Here is an 18581-nt window from a genome sequence, read left to right as displayed (position 1 = left end):
ATCCTCATTAATGCCTCTAATTGTGTGTTCTGCTTCACTTTCCGTTTATCTATTCTCTGTTTAATGATCCTCAATCAAGCACTTCAAATTACAGACCTTCGGCAAGCATATCGAATGTCAGGCGATTCGAATCATAATCCCTCATTGTGCGTGGCTTTATCATGTTTATGCTTATCGCATTGTTTATTTCTTGTTTATTTATAATAAGCCCATGCCCATGCAACCGCAAGACTTATTAATAAGACAAGTGTTACCCTGTTTGCAGCGTATGGTACTTGTATCTGCCACAAGTCAGTGAGCGTCAATGAATCGTCTTCAATGGCGTCAGCAACGGAAATGATGCCTCATCTCTCGCCCATCTGAATCCCACGCCCAATTTTAGAGCTTTTTTTCTGTTCTGTTCTGATCTTATAAACAAAACGAAGGAGGGGGAAACGAATATTAAAAGACGCCAGAAATGAAAGAAATTGAATTTCACACGCAATTCGCAATGATGTTTGTATAATTGCATTGAAATTGAAATGGGAATGGAAATTGAAATTGAAACTGAAATTGAATGGAAAAAATGTGAAATTAATTAGTTATTTATTTTGGCAGAAACTTCAGTTGAGAAGATAAGATTATATAGTTGCCGGGCGTGGCAAAATCTATTACTTTTGACTTATCTAATAGTTTGCTCACGTTGATTGATAACACTTTTTTATTGTTGTTCGTTTCTGGTCTTTTTTTCCAAGTAACGTTTTGTTTTGCTTCTCTTGATTCTGCGAAGCAATTAGTATTATGCTAAGTATCTAAATTGTATGATAATGAGCTGCTTCCGCCTTGCAAACGCAAAAAAACAGAAAAAAAACTTTACGTTTTCATTTTGTCGTGGGAGAGCTCTATGTAAATTTCTTGCTTGATTGATAAAGAATTGCAAAACACAGAGCTAAGCTGGGTAAAAAAATAATAGAAGCACAAAGTGCGGCAAGTGCCGAGAGTAAATCTCATCTCAAGACAACAAACTGACAACCTGAACAAAACGTCAGCGCCAGAGACCAACGACCCTCTGGTACAAGTCTCTCTCTCTCTCTCTCTCTCTCTCTATCTGTGTAGTTGTCATGTAAACGACGTGAGGTCATTAAAAATAAAAACAAGAATATAAAAGATGCTTGTTTTGGTTTTTTGGAGTAGTCGCAAGCAGCATACTCTCTTTGAGAGATGGTTCAAATAAACCTCTTTTTATCAATTGAGGAAGCCATCACAATCTCAAGGGAATATCTAAAGTTAAGCTGCGTTTTCATTGTCAGAAAATAGCTGCTCTTTTTATCAAAGCATGACTGTGAAATGTAACTGCAGTTTTAAATTGCACAAATCATTAAATTTCTGTTAATATGTTAATATGGATGACATATGATTAATCCTAGAAATTCATGTTTAGATTTCTGTTCAACCAGTTACTAATTTGTTTATTAACTGGATTCACTTCTAAAGCTTTCGATTAGATTTTCTTCCTCAAGAGTTTGCTGTTGGTTTATAGGATTTATTTATAATATTCGTCCTTAATATTGTAGGTAATCAGTAATAATTTTGTTTGCTCTCCATCAAAAGTATTTTAAAGAAATGCATTGGAGTCCAACTTTAGCTTAACGAAACTTAATTTAATTCAGTCTTCAATAGTATCGTTCATTAAAGAGCTGCAGTCAATAAGCCCATTGACCCCATTTACAGGGTATAGCTAACCGCAAATGCTCAGCCATAGAAGATATTGTCAAAGCGCGCTTTAGTTAGTTGATTTGTTTTTTGTTTTTATTTTCTGTATGTGCGGCACCGCTTATCTGAGGGTCTCTTTTGAGCCAAGTTAATACATAATGAAATCTTATCGTTAGGTAGAACAACGACAACAATAGCCATCGTCTGGAGCCATTAAGTGCAAATAAAACAAATGTTTAAATACAAAACTTATCTTGATTTTGCCGCCTATTGAGACTGAAACTAATTTGTCTCCTTCTCTTTCTCCATCTCTCACTCTTTTTAGACTGTTCAAACAAGTTGGCGACCGCAGTTGCCGCTGCCCAAAGAGCTGCAGTTAGCCGATGAACGACTCGTCGACGACGACGACGACGATACGAAAGCGAACCACAACCACAACACAACAACTACAAACCTAATCCCAGCCAATACAGAGAGCCAACACTTTGAGGATATGGAACGTCTGCGTAGTCATCACCAACAGCAACAACAGAGTTTAGGAGGCTCTGCCCAACAGTTGTCGAACAAACAGAAATGGTCCTTTGGCCGACTGTTTCGCAAGAAGAAGGAGGAGGAGGCGGAGGGCAGCGCCAGTTCGAGTGAAGAGGATCGCAAGGCGGGTTTTGTGCCCTCACAGCGTCAGAGTGCCAGCAAACCCAAGTCAAAGCATGCAGGGAAATCCGCACGTGGCAGTAATAAATCCTTAGGCTTCGATCACATTGTAATGCCACCAGCTGCAGCACCGCAACCGCCACCGCATCCCGCACAGCCGCAGCACATAGACAACGAGTTCTTTTTACCCGTGGAAATGGTGCCTCCCGAACCGTACTATCAAAACCAACCGGGTTACTACAATCGCTCGAGTAACTCCCTCGATCGTCGATTGTACCTCAATCAACAGTTAGCGCCGGCGCCACACAAATCCCGCTCGGCGCAACGTGGCAAGCAGCAGTTGCAACCGGGTGTGCACTCCAGCGAGGAGGAGCTCATCTCGTTGAACTCCTCTACGTTCTCGAAGTACCGCAGCGACGAGAGCATTCACAGCGGTGGTCAGGCGTTGCACGGTGTTGCGCCGGGGCAAAGTCGCCGCAGTCGTGCGGCACGCAACGAACGCTACTACAAACGTTTGTCGCGTGATGGAGAAGTCAGTCATGGCGGCGTACCACCGCAGTTGCAACAGCAGCAGCAACAACAGCAACCGTTGCAGACGCAACGCTACAAGACGCAACCGCTGCCGTTGTCCATCTATCAAGCACCTCCTCAGAGCAACTCGAACTCCAACTCCGGTTACGTACAGTGGCAGCCACAAGCTGCAACGCGTCCGCTGCAAAACTCAATGCAGAGCGATGGCAAGCGTAGCATCAGCTATGACAGTCACATCCATTTGCAGAATGTGAATGGACGCATGCAGAGCAAACCGTTGCCACCGCCTCCGCCACCGCGAGATCCGTTGCGTCGGGTGCATGTGATGGGATCGAGTTCGGGTGATTTGCGTCCCGTTTCGTATGCCTTTGATCAGGGCGGTCGCTGTGTGTCCGATGATCGCATTTGGCAGCCACCGCATTATCAATCTGTGCATTCGCTCAACTCGCAGCCCAGCAGCAGCATTGTGAGTGCCCCATCACAGCAACAGTCACAGCAGCAATCGCATCCTCATCGTCGGTTCATCACGCGCAACGAACGCAATGCGCTGCCTGGCAAGAAATCCCTGCCGAATGGCATCGATTTCCATTATGTGGCCGATGCCACGCCGCGCTCACGTAAACCTATTCACATGCTGGAGGCGAGCAGCGGCTCGTTACAGGAACCGCCGTCCAGCGGAGTCCTGCGCACCTCTAAGAGCGGACTGCCCACCGACAACTGGCAACAGCAGCAGCAACAATCAGCTCAACGTGCTGCTCCAGCGCTGACCAAGCCACGCTCCATTTCTAGCTCGCGGCTAAGCGAACTGCGCAGTTATCCCATGCCCATGTACTCCGAGGTGCAGAAACCCAAGCGTCCCGCACCGCCTCCGACTGCGATGGAGCCAGACAACATTGTCTGCGGAAGCTTGCACATTAAGCCTGGCGCGGAGCAACGCAACCAAAACGTTGTGGAGATACGTAACAAGACCAACTCGATGCCGCATCATTATCAGCGACGTTCGGGCGAAGATTTGCCCAACAAGTACGAGGAGTATGTGGCCGAGAAACGCGAGCAGCATCAACAGGCGCCGGCGCCCGTTTTTCCCGCCGCCTCCGAGCGCAAAGCTAGCGCACCGGCAATTGCACCCATCTACTTCCCTCGCAAGAAGCCAGCGAATCTGGAGGAGGCCATCAATGAGCTGGAGGCCATCTACAAGTCGCTGGGACTCACCGAGCCACCTGAGCCAATGCCGGAACCCAAAGTGGAGGCGAAGCCACGCGCTCCCACGCCCAGCGACTTTGAGAAGTTCGCCTTGGCACATGCAGATGAGTATGACGATGAGGATTCACCCACCGGTGAACCTGATCCAGTGCGCGATGATGTCGCCTATCGCAACTTGCAGCTGAGTAATTTGCAACATCGTGCCAGCGAGAAGCAACCTCCCTTTGGCATCCCTGTGGGACCCATTGTGCCTGCACCTCAGAGCGATTATTTGCACGTTGAACCTGTGCGTGCACCAAAGAAGAAGAGCGGCTCCCCGGACATAGTCAAGGATGATTTGGCTGTGCGTGCACTGCGCAAAGATCCGCCAGGACCCAAGTCGAGCTTTGTGTATCCCATGCAGAAGAAACAACGTGCCACACGCACGCAGTCCGCTAACATTTACAATCTTATACAGCGTGATGCGGCGAAACCATCCGGGGGAGATTTAAGCAGCTACATGGAGCTTACCCGCAGCATTGAACGCGCAGGTTCGCTGTCGAATCTGGGTGGAGCAACGGAAACGAGCGACACCAGCGATGTGCCTGCTACATTAGATCTGCTGCGCAAGCTTAAGGCACAGGACGAAGAGCACTCCAAGAACAAGCCGCATATACCGTTCAGGCATCCCAGCCAGGGTGGCGCTATTGCCCAACTGCCGGAACGTCTGGGTCAGCATGAGGAGACGCCAAACAGGCTGGCGCCGGTGCCAGCACCACGTAAGAGCCTGACACCTGAACCTCTGCTAGAGGATGCATTGAACAAAATAGCGCTGGATGCGCAGGCGAGCAGCATTAAGTTGACGCAGGAGTTGCAAGAGTTGCGGAAGGAAGCTCTTATCACAGCCGCGCGTCCCAAACTAACCGCTGAACAGCAAAAGCTAGAGCAGGAGCTGCAACAGATTGAAGCTGTGTCCGAGGCAGCCAAACGGTGTGGCCAACTGCTGCTGGATACGCTGCCTGATAACGATGAGCTGGACGCGTCACAGACGGAGCAACCGCAGCCACGTAAGCTGCACAAGGAGGGTACTCTGATCAAGGCCATCGATGAGGTGTCCGAGGCAGCGAATGCGGTGTGCGACAAAATCCTGAAGGACATTGTGACCACAGAACCACCCGTGGTGGTGCATGAGGCCGTGAAAGTAAAGCAGGTGATCCACAACAACAACGGTGAACAGTTGGTGATGCCGCATCTGATCAAGAAACTGGATCCCATACAATCGGACAAGATCGAGGCGATTGCCAAGCGTTGCATGCGTCAACTAAGCGAACTGGCGGATGCGCAGCCGGACTATGATAATTTGGCCGCCTGTAATATGAGCACAGCTGGGGGAGCAGCAGCCGTTGGGGAAGCAGCAGCAGCTGATGCCACTCTCATTTGTCCCATTGCAGAGACGAAGAAGAGTGCCCAGACCCGAGCACAGGCCAAATCGCAGGCACTCGAGGACATCGATAAGATAATGCAGGAGTGCGAGCGACAGGCACGCGGTGGCAGCAACAGCATCCTGACGACCATCACCAGCAGCAGCAGCACTCGCAGCACCAACAACAACACCAACAGCAACACCAACAACTCGAGTACTGATGATCAACGGACGACGGCTCCGAGCATGAGCAGCGGCAGTGTGAGTGGTAATGCAACCACAGTTAGCACCACAGCATCATCGTTTAGCTCGAGCAGCGATTGTTTGGCCAAATCATCGAGTCCCTCGACCGCGAGTCGCCCGATGTCCTCGAGCATTACGTCATTCAATCCGTACTCATCGAGTGATTACATTAAATCGCAGAGCAGCGATTATCATGCACCCAGCACTGATCCCATCAAGACATTCAGCACCACATCGTACGATGTGCAATCGACGCCCAACAACAGCAGCACCATGAGCACCAACAACAACATAACCACACAGAGCACTCTCAGCACCAACAACAACAGTAACAGTAACAGTAATAGTAACGACGGCACGAGTGAACATCAAACCGCTGGCAGTAGTCTTGGCTACTCGCTGCCCATATCGCCGACATCCTCCGCCGCCTCGTCGCCAGCATTGCAACTGACGCCGGTGAGTGAGCGGCGAGCACGCTCCTCATCGCCGTCCCAGTACAATTCCAGCGAGGAGTTGGCCGCCATTTTTGGCATCGAGGAGCAGCCGAAAAACAAACAGCAGCAGCAGCTGCGACGCAAGCAATCAGGTAAAGGCGCCACCGCCATCGCAACCGCAAATGCTCCCGCTGCCCCGCTGTCCAATGTCCAAGTCGCCACGAGCTGTAGCTGCAGCTCCACTAATCATAATATCCGCTGTGCTATTGCGAACGCTACTACTAATCCAGTTTTGAATGTTGAGCCTGAACTTGAACTTGAGCCTGAGCCTGAGCCTGAAATTGATGTTACTACCACTACCACTACCGCAACCACAACCAGCTCCAGCACCTCCACCACCACCTCAGTCATGCCCACTAATGAGAGTGCCCGTAGCTCTAGTAATTGTAGTAGTCATAGTTATAAGCTAGCCACCATACCGGAGACGGAGTTGGAAGCAGAGGCGGACCTCGAGTCGGAGCAGTGCAGCCTGAAGCTATCGCCCAATTTCAATCGCATCTATGCCAGCAAAGTCAACATTGTGATGGATAGATCCGAGACGCCAGAAGCAGCAACCAGTCAGCAGGCTGAAGCCAACGTTGCGAGCGCAATGACCCAATTTGATTCGTTGAGTTCGCTGGAGGAGACATCATCCAATCCAGACTCGGGTAATGCTAGCTTAGCGGACTATCCGCTGGCTGGACATGCCAATGCCTCCATCGAACTGCAGACCGCTTATAACAGTCGCTTTGAAGTCAAGGAGCATTATGTGTCGGAAGTTTCGATAAGTGCAAGTGACGACGAAACGGATACAGAATGTGTAGGTGTTAGGGAGCAGGACTTTCCACCTCTGCCTACCGAGGAAGAGTTGCTAGACAGTTTGCGAGAAGAGGTAGCAGTTGACGAAAGTGAAAGCGAAACAAAACTAGACGAACAGCAGCTACTTAACGAAACTGACAAACATAACGAAAGTATTGAAATTGATAACGAGACTGTACAGCGTCTGTTTGAGGAAATAGCTCAGCAGTCCTTAGCAGAGGTTGAAAGTGAAAGCCAGCTGAAAGCAGAGCTCGAAGCTATGAAACTCGACGAAACATACGCACTAAGCGAGGCAGTTTACGATCTGGCCACAGAGCAGTTGCTGGCAGAAGTTGACGAGCAAAAAGACGAAAGAGAACTAGACGAACCAGAACTTGAAGCAGCAGAACTTGACGAAGATGAGCTAGATTACAGTGCGTTAGTTGAGCTGGCACTTGACGAAGCTTTCGTCGAAGATGAATTGGAAACGGAACGCGATGAATGCGATGCGCCCGCAGTGCGCAGAAAAAGTATTGTTTACGAGACGCCGCAAATTAATTTGAGCATATCTGAATTGAAACTCAATTACGAAACGAAAGTGGAACAAGAAACGACACTTGACGAGGAAGAAGCCAATGAAACAAAAGCGAGCAACAGCAAAGGAAAGGAAGAGAATGCTGATGATATGCCAATTAGCGATGCTTCAGCACGTAATGAGCGAGACAACCGCTTAAGTAAAGGACTTCCGCTTGAACTGAGCAACAGCAACAACAACGATGATGATGTTGATGATGAGCAGCCGACGACGAGCACGAAGGCGCTTTCGGTCTTCGGCGAGGTGCGCACATTACGAACCTCAGCGACAGAGGTGGCGAGAGCGGGAGGCGAAGGAAGCGGCGTAATGCGAGGCGGTTTGACGACACTCGAGCACATACTTGTCGCCTGCACCGTGGGCCTGATTACACCCAACGATTTGCTCACACTCTGCTTGATCGTAATTGGCGTAATTATCATTGTGGCAATTGCGCTCACCTGAAACTGAGCGATCGATTCAGCTTCCAATTGGTTGTTGTATTTTGCATAGCAAATGCAACTTGTTGTTCCATGTTGATTTCTTGTTATTATCGTTGTAATTATGCGCAAAATTGTTGCGGCGAAACACACAGATATAAATTGTTTATAATTTTAGCATACATTATTTTTATATACAAGTTTATAGCATATAGACCAAAAGTATTTTCATTGTATCACACATGTTTTTGCTCCACTGTGCAATCACAATTCATTCATCCCAAAATCGAGAAACATTTAACCATACTACTAATTTCTATATATCGTTTTGCAATAATCATTTTCTTAATTCATAATTCTTATTGTTAATTTGACTGCAACTTGTGCCAATGATTTATTAATATTTACTTAATTAATTACGTTCGATTAATGAATACTTATCTTAATATATAATTTGTACTCCTCTCTCTAATGTTTAAGACCACGAAAAAAAAAGAAAAACGCAACGATCAAAATGAAAAATACTAAAAAAAACTACATTTAAATATATTTACTAATCATTAAAATATTTCTAAAATCTCTTTGTATACTTTCAGCTCAAACTTTACTAGTTTAAGTTATCAAGTTATTATGACATAAACATTAAACAAAACAAAAATAGAACGATTTTCCTTACATTTATTTACGTAGAATTCGTTTCGCTATAATTTGTTCGATAAATGTTATTATTTAAACAAAAAACAGACGACGCATACACATAAATCTTATTAATAATAAAAATGTTATTTACGAAAAATATTCAAAATACAAACAGAAAATGTGCAAAATTATTGTGTTCATCGTTTTTGGTTTTATTCGTTATTCGTTCGCTATAAATTTGCCTAATTTGCTGCTACTTTTTTTTTCTTGTATTTATAAATTTTGGAATCTTTTTTAATTTGATTAATTAGTGTGCTTGTTTGCAATTTTATGTGCTTTTAATTTGGGCTATTTAAAAGCTAATTATGCTCCTTTTTACAGAGTTTATGGCCAAATCGTTAGACTAATAAAAATAAAAAAAAACAAAACCGAAATTGAAAATGAAAATCAATTTAACAAGTTTGTTTACATTTGACGTTGTTGTTGTTGTTGCTAAAAAAAACCGCTGGAAACTAACAAATACATATTTATTGCCAACTTTGCATAACTTAACATTTACATTTGAAAGTTAACAGAAAACTGTTAACACTTTACAGCACCAGCGTTGGGTTTGTGTCTTTGCTAACGTTGGCAAGTTCGAAAGCTTTCTGTTGTCGAAATGATTGCAAACTTTGCTAGGTTTGAAACTTGAATGAAATGCTGGTGAAATTTTAAAGTAGTTTTTCAACTGATATTAAATAAGTTTTTTTAAGATTGAGCTGAAATTTTGCCGTTAGATTTAAATTTCAAAATTGGAATGTGATAAATCCGTAAATATTTGCTGTCTTTGTTGACTATTTGATTGGCACAAATATAATTAGGAGCATAAGTCGCAGTGTTTACACATCTATTGCATACTTTGATGTTGACCGACGACCCAAATGCGTATTTGAGCTTAACTTTTGAGGGGGGAGAAGGGGCAGAAGTTCAATGCGCCTGTCAGTCAATAGAGACTCGACATATTTATTTCGTATATTATGCTTGCTGTTTACAATTTTCTTGGGCCACCGAACGTGTCCCTAGACGCCAAGTAAATAGAAAAGCTCAAAAAGAAGATGTAGAAAAAGCGAAAGTCTACTTATATCCCCAATTGAGGTTGTTGTTGTCGTTGTTGTGGCTGTTTGCACGGTTCGACGACGTCTGTTGTTTGGCATAAAAAGGACATTCAACTGCAGGTCCTGTGACCTTTTTGACTTCTTAAAGTTTTCAAGCCGCACTCGCTTAATTATTGCTAATGAGGCCTCCACTTTCAATGGGTAATTTAAGCCTCATTCTGTTCACACAAAAATTTTTCCGTATACTTCATAAATATAATGTTTTGGCCTTTTAAATTGAGTCCTTGAGTCCTGCTCACCTATTCCCCAGATGCTGCTTCTCCTGCTCTGCTGTCGCTTATCTCGATGCTTCGATTCATTGGATTTCCTTTTTGGTGGGAGCGACATTTGAGAGATTTATGGTGTGTTCTCTCCAATTGGATTGACGAGAGGCAAACGCAAAAGCAAAAAGCCTTTAATCTAATTGAATATACTTTATAGAAATCAATATTTGCTGCAAGTCAACACTTAAAGTGGAGTTTTCCCCTCCAGCAAAAAGTTCATTCACCTGCCTAAAGGGAGTTTAACCTCAAAATGCCATAGCGAGTTCAACTAAATAGCAATAAAAATGTCACAGCTCTAATTTGTTTTTGTCACTCAGTCACACACATTAAACCCTTACTCAATCCCCTTGTCGTCGCAGTTGAAACAGTTTCCGGCCTCCAGACTTGCTGGCCACAATTCGCTTGCCATGTCATAAATAAGACTCCTCGGGAGCCTAGAACAACAACAGCCAAAACAAGTAGACAGGCTTTTGCCACATACTTATAAACACAAGCATATGAAAAGGGGCGGTTTCCTTTTCTTTCCTTTCAAACCTCCCACTTCCTGTCCTCTCCTCTCCCCTCCGCACAGCCAATTGCTCTGCTTTGCCGCCACAACACGCCCATCTATGAAATAATCATAACTTACTTAACCCAATTTAATGTTATATATGTTCCGAGACGGAGTATCTAAAGAATTTTGCCAACGAGGGTGGTTCGAATAGTATGGAAAGGCGTTTACGAAATGAAGCACAATACTATATGTGGATTCATTTTTTTAAGTGCATATTAAGAGATTATATTTAATACTATATAAACAATTCATGTTCATGCAACTTTTCTAATGTTACAAATTTATGAAGATTTTATGAAAAGCTTTGTAAAAATGAAGCTCAATTCGGAGATTCCTTTTCACATTTCAAACAGAATCAGTACTTGTAAACTATTTTATTTATAAATTTTAATATTATATCAAGTAAAGAATACAAATATAGAATTCATATTTCATTAATTTATATCTAATAAAACTCATTTTTTATGATGTGAATTGTAACTGTCCTAAATATTTAGTTTAATTCATCTTTCTTTTTTCACAATTCAATCCAAACTGAATAAATACATTTATAATGTAACTTTTGTATAGATGTTTTGCCTTACTTTACTTAAAGAAGATACATTAATATAACTACTTTCGGTTGTATTCTATAAATGTGGTACAGGAGTAATCATAGTTATAAGAACATATTATTTTATGAAGAACATTCCAAGTATTGTAAATACGTATGTAACTCAATAAATTTGGGATTATATGCCTTTAAATCATTCTCTTAATAATAATAGAATATGTTGGTACTCCAAATAGTTTTATCTCTTTCAGTGTTGATATACTATTTTAAATTTATAAATAGTTCCTTAGCTATAATAAAAGTACAGGCTAATTTCAACTTTAACAGATTTATAAAATTAAAAAGAAAACAAGGAAGAAAGCTGTGAAATACCCATTTTGAAGAAAAGCAAAATAGTGTGGTATTAATTTTAAAATATTAAAAAATTAATATACCACAAAAATATTAAAATAATAATATATGAAAATAAACTTTTTGGATCTAAAAGTCTTAAATACAAAGTTTCATAAAATTATGTTTAACTTGTTAATCACTTTTGTAGTTAGAACTTCCCTCGCTGCTTAAGTTGTATTCACAGCGATTGCTACACAGTAGTTTGTGGGCGTGTCCAAGTGGGCGTTTCGCAGACTGTACACAGACTGTGCCTAATTATGCGCTGCGAAATCCTTTCAGTGTCTGTCTATCTGTCTGCTTGTCGTATCTTTGTGTCTGTTGAGTTTGTTGAGCGGGTGATAATTATTATCAGCAGAGTAACAACGCGCGAATGATGCCTGTGGGCTAAACTTAACATTACTCATACGCCGCATGTTCCACAGCAGCGAAGCGAACTCTGTGTGTGGTTTGTCGAGTGCTGCTGTCGTTGATGTTGCTGCATTCAAGCGGTCAAGTGTGGGCTACTGTTGCGCCACCAACAGCGCCTACAACCTCCCACCCTGCGTGGTTGCACTATTGCGGTTGCAGTTGCACTGCAAGTTGCAAGTGCAACGGGGGCAGGCAACACGCTACTCAACTAAATTGGGGGCATGCCGCGCAACAACATTTTTGGTGGCGTTCAATGCATTTGCGGTCGCCGTTGGCTACGAAGCATGCATGTAAATTAAACGCTCTGCGCTAAATTCAGAGAGAGTTGCGAGGGAGGTGGAAGAGGGAGAGCACATAGGAGAGCAAGAAGAGGAAGCAGCTATGAAATGAGATTGAGAAGTGAGGACATTTCCACTGCGCAGGTACAAACAAAAATGCGTTAGGGAAACTTAAGCGTAGGGCGGCACTTTGCGGCGAATTCGCAGGGATGCCAACAAAGGGAGCATGTGTGAAAGAGACAGAGAAGAGAGAGAGAGTGAGAGGGAGGGAGTGAGGTAGGACGAAAAGTAATGAAAGTTAGAGAAAGATATAGTGAGAGGAGCTGGCCCAAGTAGCTTTAGGGAGAAAGAGAAACAAAGGAGCATAAAATAGCAGTAGACAGGTATTGAGAGACAGAGAGAGAACATTTAGGGAAAAGGCGCGATAATTAATAAAGAGAGAGAGAATTAAATTGAGAGAGAAAGTAAGAGTGAGAGAGAGAGAGAGAGAGTACGGCAAAGGGAATTAAAGTTATATAGTAAAAAAATATGTTCCAAAAATCTACTATGAATTGCAAAACAATTTAGCTGGTAATGTTGAGAGTGAGAGAGAGAGACAGAAAGAGGGGGGAAGAGAGATGGGAAAATAAAGTTAATTAGTTTAAAGAAACTATTATTTGAATTTGAGTGAAGAAGAGAGAGAGAGGGAGAGTTTTGTCACAACTATTATTGTGGATGCCGAAATCTTTTAGCGTTCAGTGTAGGAACTTGAGACAAAGCCATCGAGAGATAGGGAGAGAGAATGTCAGAGTCAAATTCAGAGCGATTGAGAATTAGAGATAGGGAAATAAGGAAACATAATAGTGGTAATATCTTCTATGAATTAAAAATAAAAACAGTGTAAATAGTTGGAACAAAACTTGAAAGAGAAAGACGAAGAGAGAGAAATATAGCTTAAGAATTGAATTATATAATAGTATATATATATATATATATATATATATATAGTAGTATATATAGTAGTAAAAGCTTGTTTCAATCAAAATATGTAATTACTTTTTGAGAGTATAAAAAAATATAATTCATAGTTATTCAAAGAGAGAAAGAGTTATAGACTACTAATATTGTTATACATAAATAGTGATTATTGTTGGCGTTACTAACTTTTTGCACTCAGTGCTTAAGCTTGAGGCAAATATAGGAGTCAGAGTGAGAGAGATTAAGATTAAGATTTAAATAACATAGTAATGCTGAAATATACTCTAAATTAAAATAGAATAGCTGCTACTGTTGGTGTAGATAGTTGAGACGAAGCTTAAGATAAAAAATTAAAGTTAAAATATATTTCACAGGAGGTAGCTAGTTAAAAAAAGAAGAATAGAGCTCAAATCATGTCAGAGCGATACTTAGTAGGTATTGTCGCGCCACAAACTTTTTGTGTTCAGTGTAGACGCCTCAGACAAAGCACGCCACAAACAAAGAGAGAGAGAAAAACGCTACAAACAGGAGTGTACGAGAGAGAGGGAGAGAGAGCAAACCTTGTCTGAAGTGAATTCGCCGCAGTTTTTACGCTGAAAACACAAAAAACAGAAAACCGGCTACGAAATCAGCTGTTTGTTGTCCCCCCCTTCGCCTTGAACAATAACTTGTAACCTGCCGCAGTTTGTTGCATGGCGAGTGTGTGTGTGTGTGTGTGTGTGTGTGTTTGTGCCCCTTTTCAGCCTGTCCACATCAAGTCAGATCTCGTGCTCAGTACGCGCAGAGTTTTCCAGCAGCTCGCAACACGTTGCGCATTGAACAAGAAACCGCGTTGCAAGTGCCACACAAACACGACTCACAACGAATACGAAATTTGCGTACTTTTCAAACAAAATATAAAAAAAGGCGTCAAATATTTTAAAAGCCAAAAAACGAGAAAGCAAAGTGAAAAGCGAACGAAAACTAAGTTAATAAAAGCTATGAAAATGCAGCAGAAATAAAAGCAACGAAAACCAAGGAAAAGGCGACAAGTGCTAAAAAGGTGTGTCCCCAGAAGCGTGTGTGTGTGTGAAGGTACTGTGTATGTGTGTGTCGAGTGTGTTCAAGTTGAGTTAACCGCAATTAAAAGGAATTTTCCGGCATGCCTAAAACGCATTGCTAACTGCGAAGGGTGCAAAATAGTTGCAGGAGGTTGGCAAAGGGGCGACAAAGGGTTAAGGCAGTGACTAAAGGCAACCAAGGGGGGTTAACAAGAGGTGGCAACATGCGGTGGCAAGTCGCATCCTACACATTTTCGACTTTGTCTCTTTGCTAACCGTGCAAATATTTAGTTTTAGCTTCATGTCCTTAGCTTCCGCCTCTCTCAGCGATTCTCACGGCGAACGAAAGTGGAAGCGAGATACGTTTGTTTTTTTTGCAATTCATTTCACTTAAGTGGCATTTAGTGTGTGGCGCCTGCCACGCCCACATGGAACATTTAGGCCGCTTTGTTTGCTGGCCAAGTTCAACGCACCAACAACAAAAAACAAGTAAGAAAGTTACAGTCGAGTGTGCTCGACTGTGAGATACCCGCTACCCATTTTTAATAAAGGCAAAATATTGCGGTATCATTTTCAAAATATACCGAAAATACTAAAAAAAAAATACTAAAAATATACCAAATGGTATATGTGGTATATCGATACAGCAAACCATTCAAAATATACCATAGACGGCAAAATGTACCAGATTGTCGGCCAAAGCAACTAAGAGCCCTAGGAAGTAGGAGTTTTTGTCCATACAAAAGTATTTCTTTAATAACTTCCACAATTTTTATCTGATCGCAACCAAATTTTCAGGAATCATAACTATTACAGTAATTATTGCATATACCAAAATTCGTAAAAATTACGCTTGTTATTCGATTTTTTTGATTTGCGGGGGCGGAAGTGGGCGTGGCAAAAATTTGAAACAAACTTGATCTGCGTGCAAACATAACAAATGCTGTCGAAAAAAATTATAGCTCTATCTCTTATAGTCTCTGAGATCCAGTGTTTCATACGGACGGACGGACAGACGGACATGGCTAGATCGTCTCGGCTGTTGACGCTGATCAAGAATATATATACTTTATAGGGTCGGAGATGCCTCCTTCTACCTGTTACATACATTTCCTGCCGGCACAAAGTTATAATACCCTTCTACCCTATGGGTAGCGGGTATAAAAAGTAGGAAAACAAGCTGCTTGCAACGCACAGAGTCAAGTTCATATGAATCCTTCAGTTATTTTTGTTGTTCTTGTTGTTGTTTGCCTAGACGCTACTCCACTACTCCACTTGTTCCGCCTGATTTCGCCAGTGCTGCTCCTACACGCTTTTGCATTGTATTATTTCCTACTCTTCACTCCACTCCTCTCCTCTCTCTCTCTCCTTCTTGTATTTATATTTACTTGAATTTCTAGAGGTTTTTCGGTAGTTCCAAGTCATTGTGTGTGTGGAGCTCCCTTTTTCTCTCTGCCAGCTGGTCTGGAAGAGTTTAATGTGCCCTGAAGTTCCATTCGTGCTATGACAAGTGAAATTTTTCGTATGTCTGTTGATTGCATTGAAAGTCGCACAGAAAAATGAAAAACGCTCCTGCTGAATGCAAAATGAGACGAATACGAATGCGAACAGCAGCTTCTTTGAGTGCTTCGGTGAGTGTGAGTGCGAGTGTGTGAGTGTACTCGAATGCAAATACTCGTTTATTCATTGTTGAGAAGTGCTCCTGATTACATAAGTACAAATACGAGCATCTTTAGAGCTATTCTGGGAATACAACCAGGCCTTGTAAATGGAAAGCATTTTTCCGTTTTACCGAAGAACGCAGCGCTTCATAATGTTGGTAGTTTTTTGATGGTCTTTGAGAAATATTGTGCGAAAGAATTTATGGAAAATTGGTTGGACGAATTTTGCTATTGGCTTTAATATGGTTTCAGCTTTGAGTCTAGAAAATCTTTTTGAAATAAATTTATTATTGTAGAAGTTGGAAGCGAAATACAAGGGAAAGGAAAGAGAAGAGATACAAAAGAGAATATTTGACAAACATTATTCAAAAAATTTTCTAGGGAACTTGAAGAATAGAGCTTGCAATTTGGTATGAGTTGGTTTAAGGCTTAGAGTTTTTAAAATCTTTTTGAAAATTGTGAAGTATTGTGGAAGAATTTATAGAAAATCGGTTGGGCAATTTCTCCATTGGCTTTGAGATGATTTCAATACTATGTTAAGAAAATCTTTCTGAAAAGTATTCATTAATGAAGCAGTTGAAATTTAAATACATAGGAAAGAATGGAGAAGATTTACGAATGATGATCTTTCACAAACATTATGCGAAAAATTTATTGAGATACTAGGCGAATTGAATTTAAACTTAGTATCGAGATGCTTAAATCTTAGAGTCTAGCAAATCCTTTTAAAAATTTAAAATGGTGGAAGTTAGAAGTAAAATTAAAAGAAAGTGTTTTCTATTATATTTTACTGAAAAGTTTTCACTGTTATTTCGAAATTATTAGTTCTGATAATGGAAGCATTTTTTCTTTTGCTGCCTGAAAAAATATTCTTCTAGAAATTTAAATTTTGTATAAAGTCAAAAAAGACTTGCTGAAATATTACAAAATTTACTCAGCTTTTCGACTCATGTTCTTTTGATATAAAAAAATATTTTTTTGATATGCGCTATCCATAGGATAGAAAGGTATATTTGGTTGATTTTTTAGTATTTTGCGATATATAAAGTTGGTGTATTTTAAAATTAATACCGCGCTATTTTACTGTTATTCAAAATATGTATCTCGCTTTCTCACTTGTTTATACTACAATACAATTAAGAATATATTAAATATAAGTGATATATTTTTACCTAAAAAAACAGTTTTCTATAAATTGAATTTATTAAACAAATTGAGGCAGAATTATTGCTAAATTATGAAAACAAAACTAATTATTTTCCAAAAATGAATAACATATTCAAATTCCGCTTCGACAAATACTTTCTTTTAGTTGTGTTCTATCAACTGAAATCTTTATTAGAATGTTTACACTTAAGTTTCTTGCTCTACATAAGAGATTATCTTAAGAACACCAGCTAATATTGTGTGCTACTACTATATGCAAATTTATGTGTTTCTTTTAAACTTAAACTCAGGGAATCTCCCCTAGTTGAATGTTCTTTCACAAAATTCCCCCACGCCCACGAAATGAGAAATCTCTCAATTTCAAATTGCAATTTCCTTGCGGGCTTTGATCTCTTTAATCCATAAGATTGCTGTCTACTTAGACACATAACTGATTCTTCTTGGCGAAAACTTTTAGTGCACGTTCTTGATGGGGGAGGGGGGAAGTTGAAGGCAAAGAGATACTTTCGAAAAGTGCGATTCATGTTGCGCTGTGGTCCCAAACAACACAAAGTTGATCCCCCACTTGAAGCGACATATGTATGTAGTATGCGCTACCTGCCACCTACAAAAGCTGCCACAAAGCAGCACCACAACAGACAACAACAACAAAGTCAACACCCACACACACACACACACACACACACACACACACACACACACACACACACACACACACACACACACACACACACACACACACACACACACACACACACACACACACACACACACACACACACACACACACACACACACACACACACACACACACACACACACACACACACACACACACACGCAGACACAACAAACACGCACAGCTTTGGCTGTGGCAGATTTTTGTATCGTATCTTTTTTTGGTGTTTTTGTTGGTATCCTTCAGATACGTGAGTGATTCAACATAATTATGTTTCAACAGTCGCAGCCTCCCGCCTTCGCCTCCGCCTACCGCCCCCGCATCGTCTACCTGTTAACCGTATTATAACGGTTATATGCACGTATGCACGAAATAACAGTTAAAGTATTTCAACATTCATTCGGATATAAAAGAAAATTGCCAACTGATTGTTTGGCGGTTTGTCTTTTGGCTCCCTCTCTCTCTCTCTCTATCTCTCTCTCTCTCTCTCTTTGCATTCGTTTTGCCTGCATCATTAAGCTGACAAGGGATAGCAGATCAGGGGGGAAGACGGGTGGGATGCAGACTGTGACTGACTGACTGACAGCAAGAGACAACTGACAAAGACAACAGCGACAGCGAGAGAGCAACAACAGCAGAGACAACATTGCTACAACAGGCACAATTTGTAAACTTTGTTCGCTTTTCAATACCCTACAAATTGGGGGTTGTGCACAGGGTATGCTGGAATAGTAGAAAGTTATGAATTACACAAATTCATATTGAGGAACAGTTTAAAAAATTAAACAAATTAAATGAAATTTATGAATTTCTCAAATTAATATAAAGAAAG

At 41.6% G+C, this 18581-nt stretch overlaps 1 protein-coding gene across 8 annotated transcripts in view; it reads left to right on the top strand.

Annotated features, from left to right (window-relative positions):
* The window catches only part of LOC117570607 (supervillin), a 172472-nt gene that overhangs the window by 40377 nt on the left and 113514 nt on the right, over positions 1-18581 (top strand). For 7 of the 8 annotated variants that reach the window (XM_052004677.1, XM_052004675.1, XM_052004678.1 and 4 more), the window contains one exon: positions 2018-6308. In XM_052004677.1, the coding sequence (XP_051860637.1) occupies positions 2186-6308 (4123 nt within the window). In that variant the 5' untranslated portion in view covers positions 2018-2185. Of the gene's footprint in view, positions 1-2017; positions 8553-18581 lie in introns of those variants that run through there. The other variant, XM_052004681.1, reaches the window with a different exon arrangement.

The sequence above is a fragment of the Drosophila albomicans genome, chromosome 3, assembly GCF_009650485.2.
Source record: "Drosophila albomicans strain 15112-1751.03 chromosome 3, ASM965048v2, whole genome shotgun sequence".
NCBI classification, from domain to species: domain Eukaryota; kingdom Metazoa; phylum Arthropoda; class Insecta; order Diptera; family Drosophilidae; genus Drosophila; species Drosophila albomicans.
The sequence above is the reverse complement of the archived record's forward strand: the minus strand, read 5'-3'. Positions and strand labels throughout refer to the sequence as shown.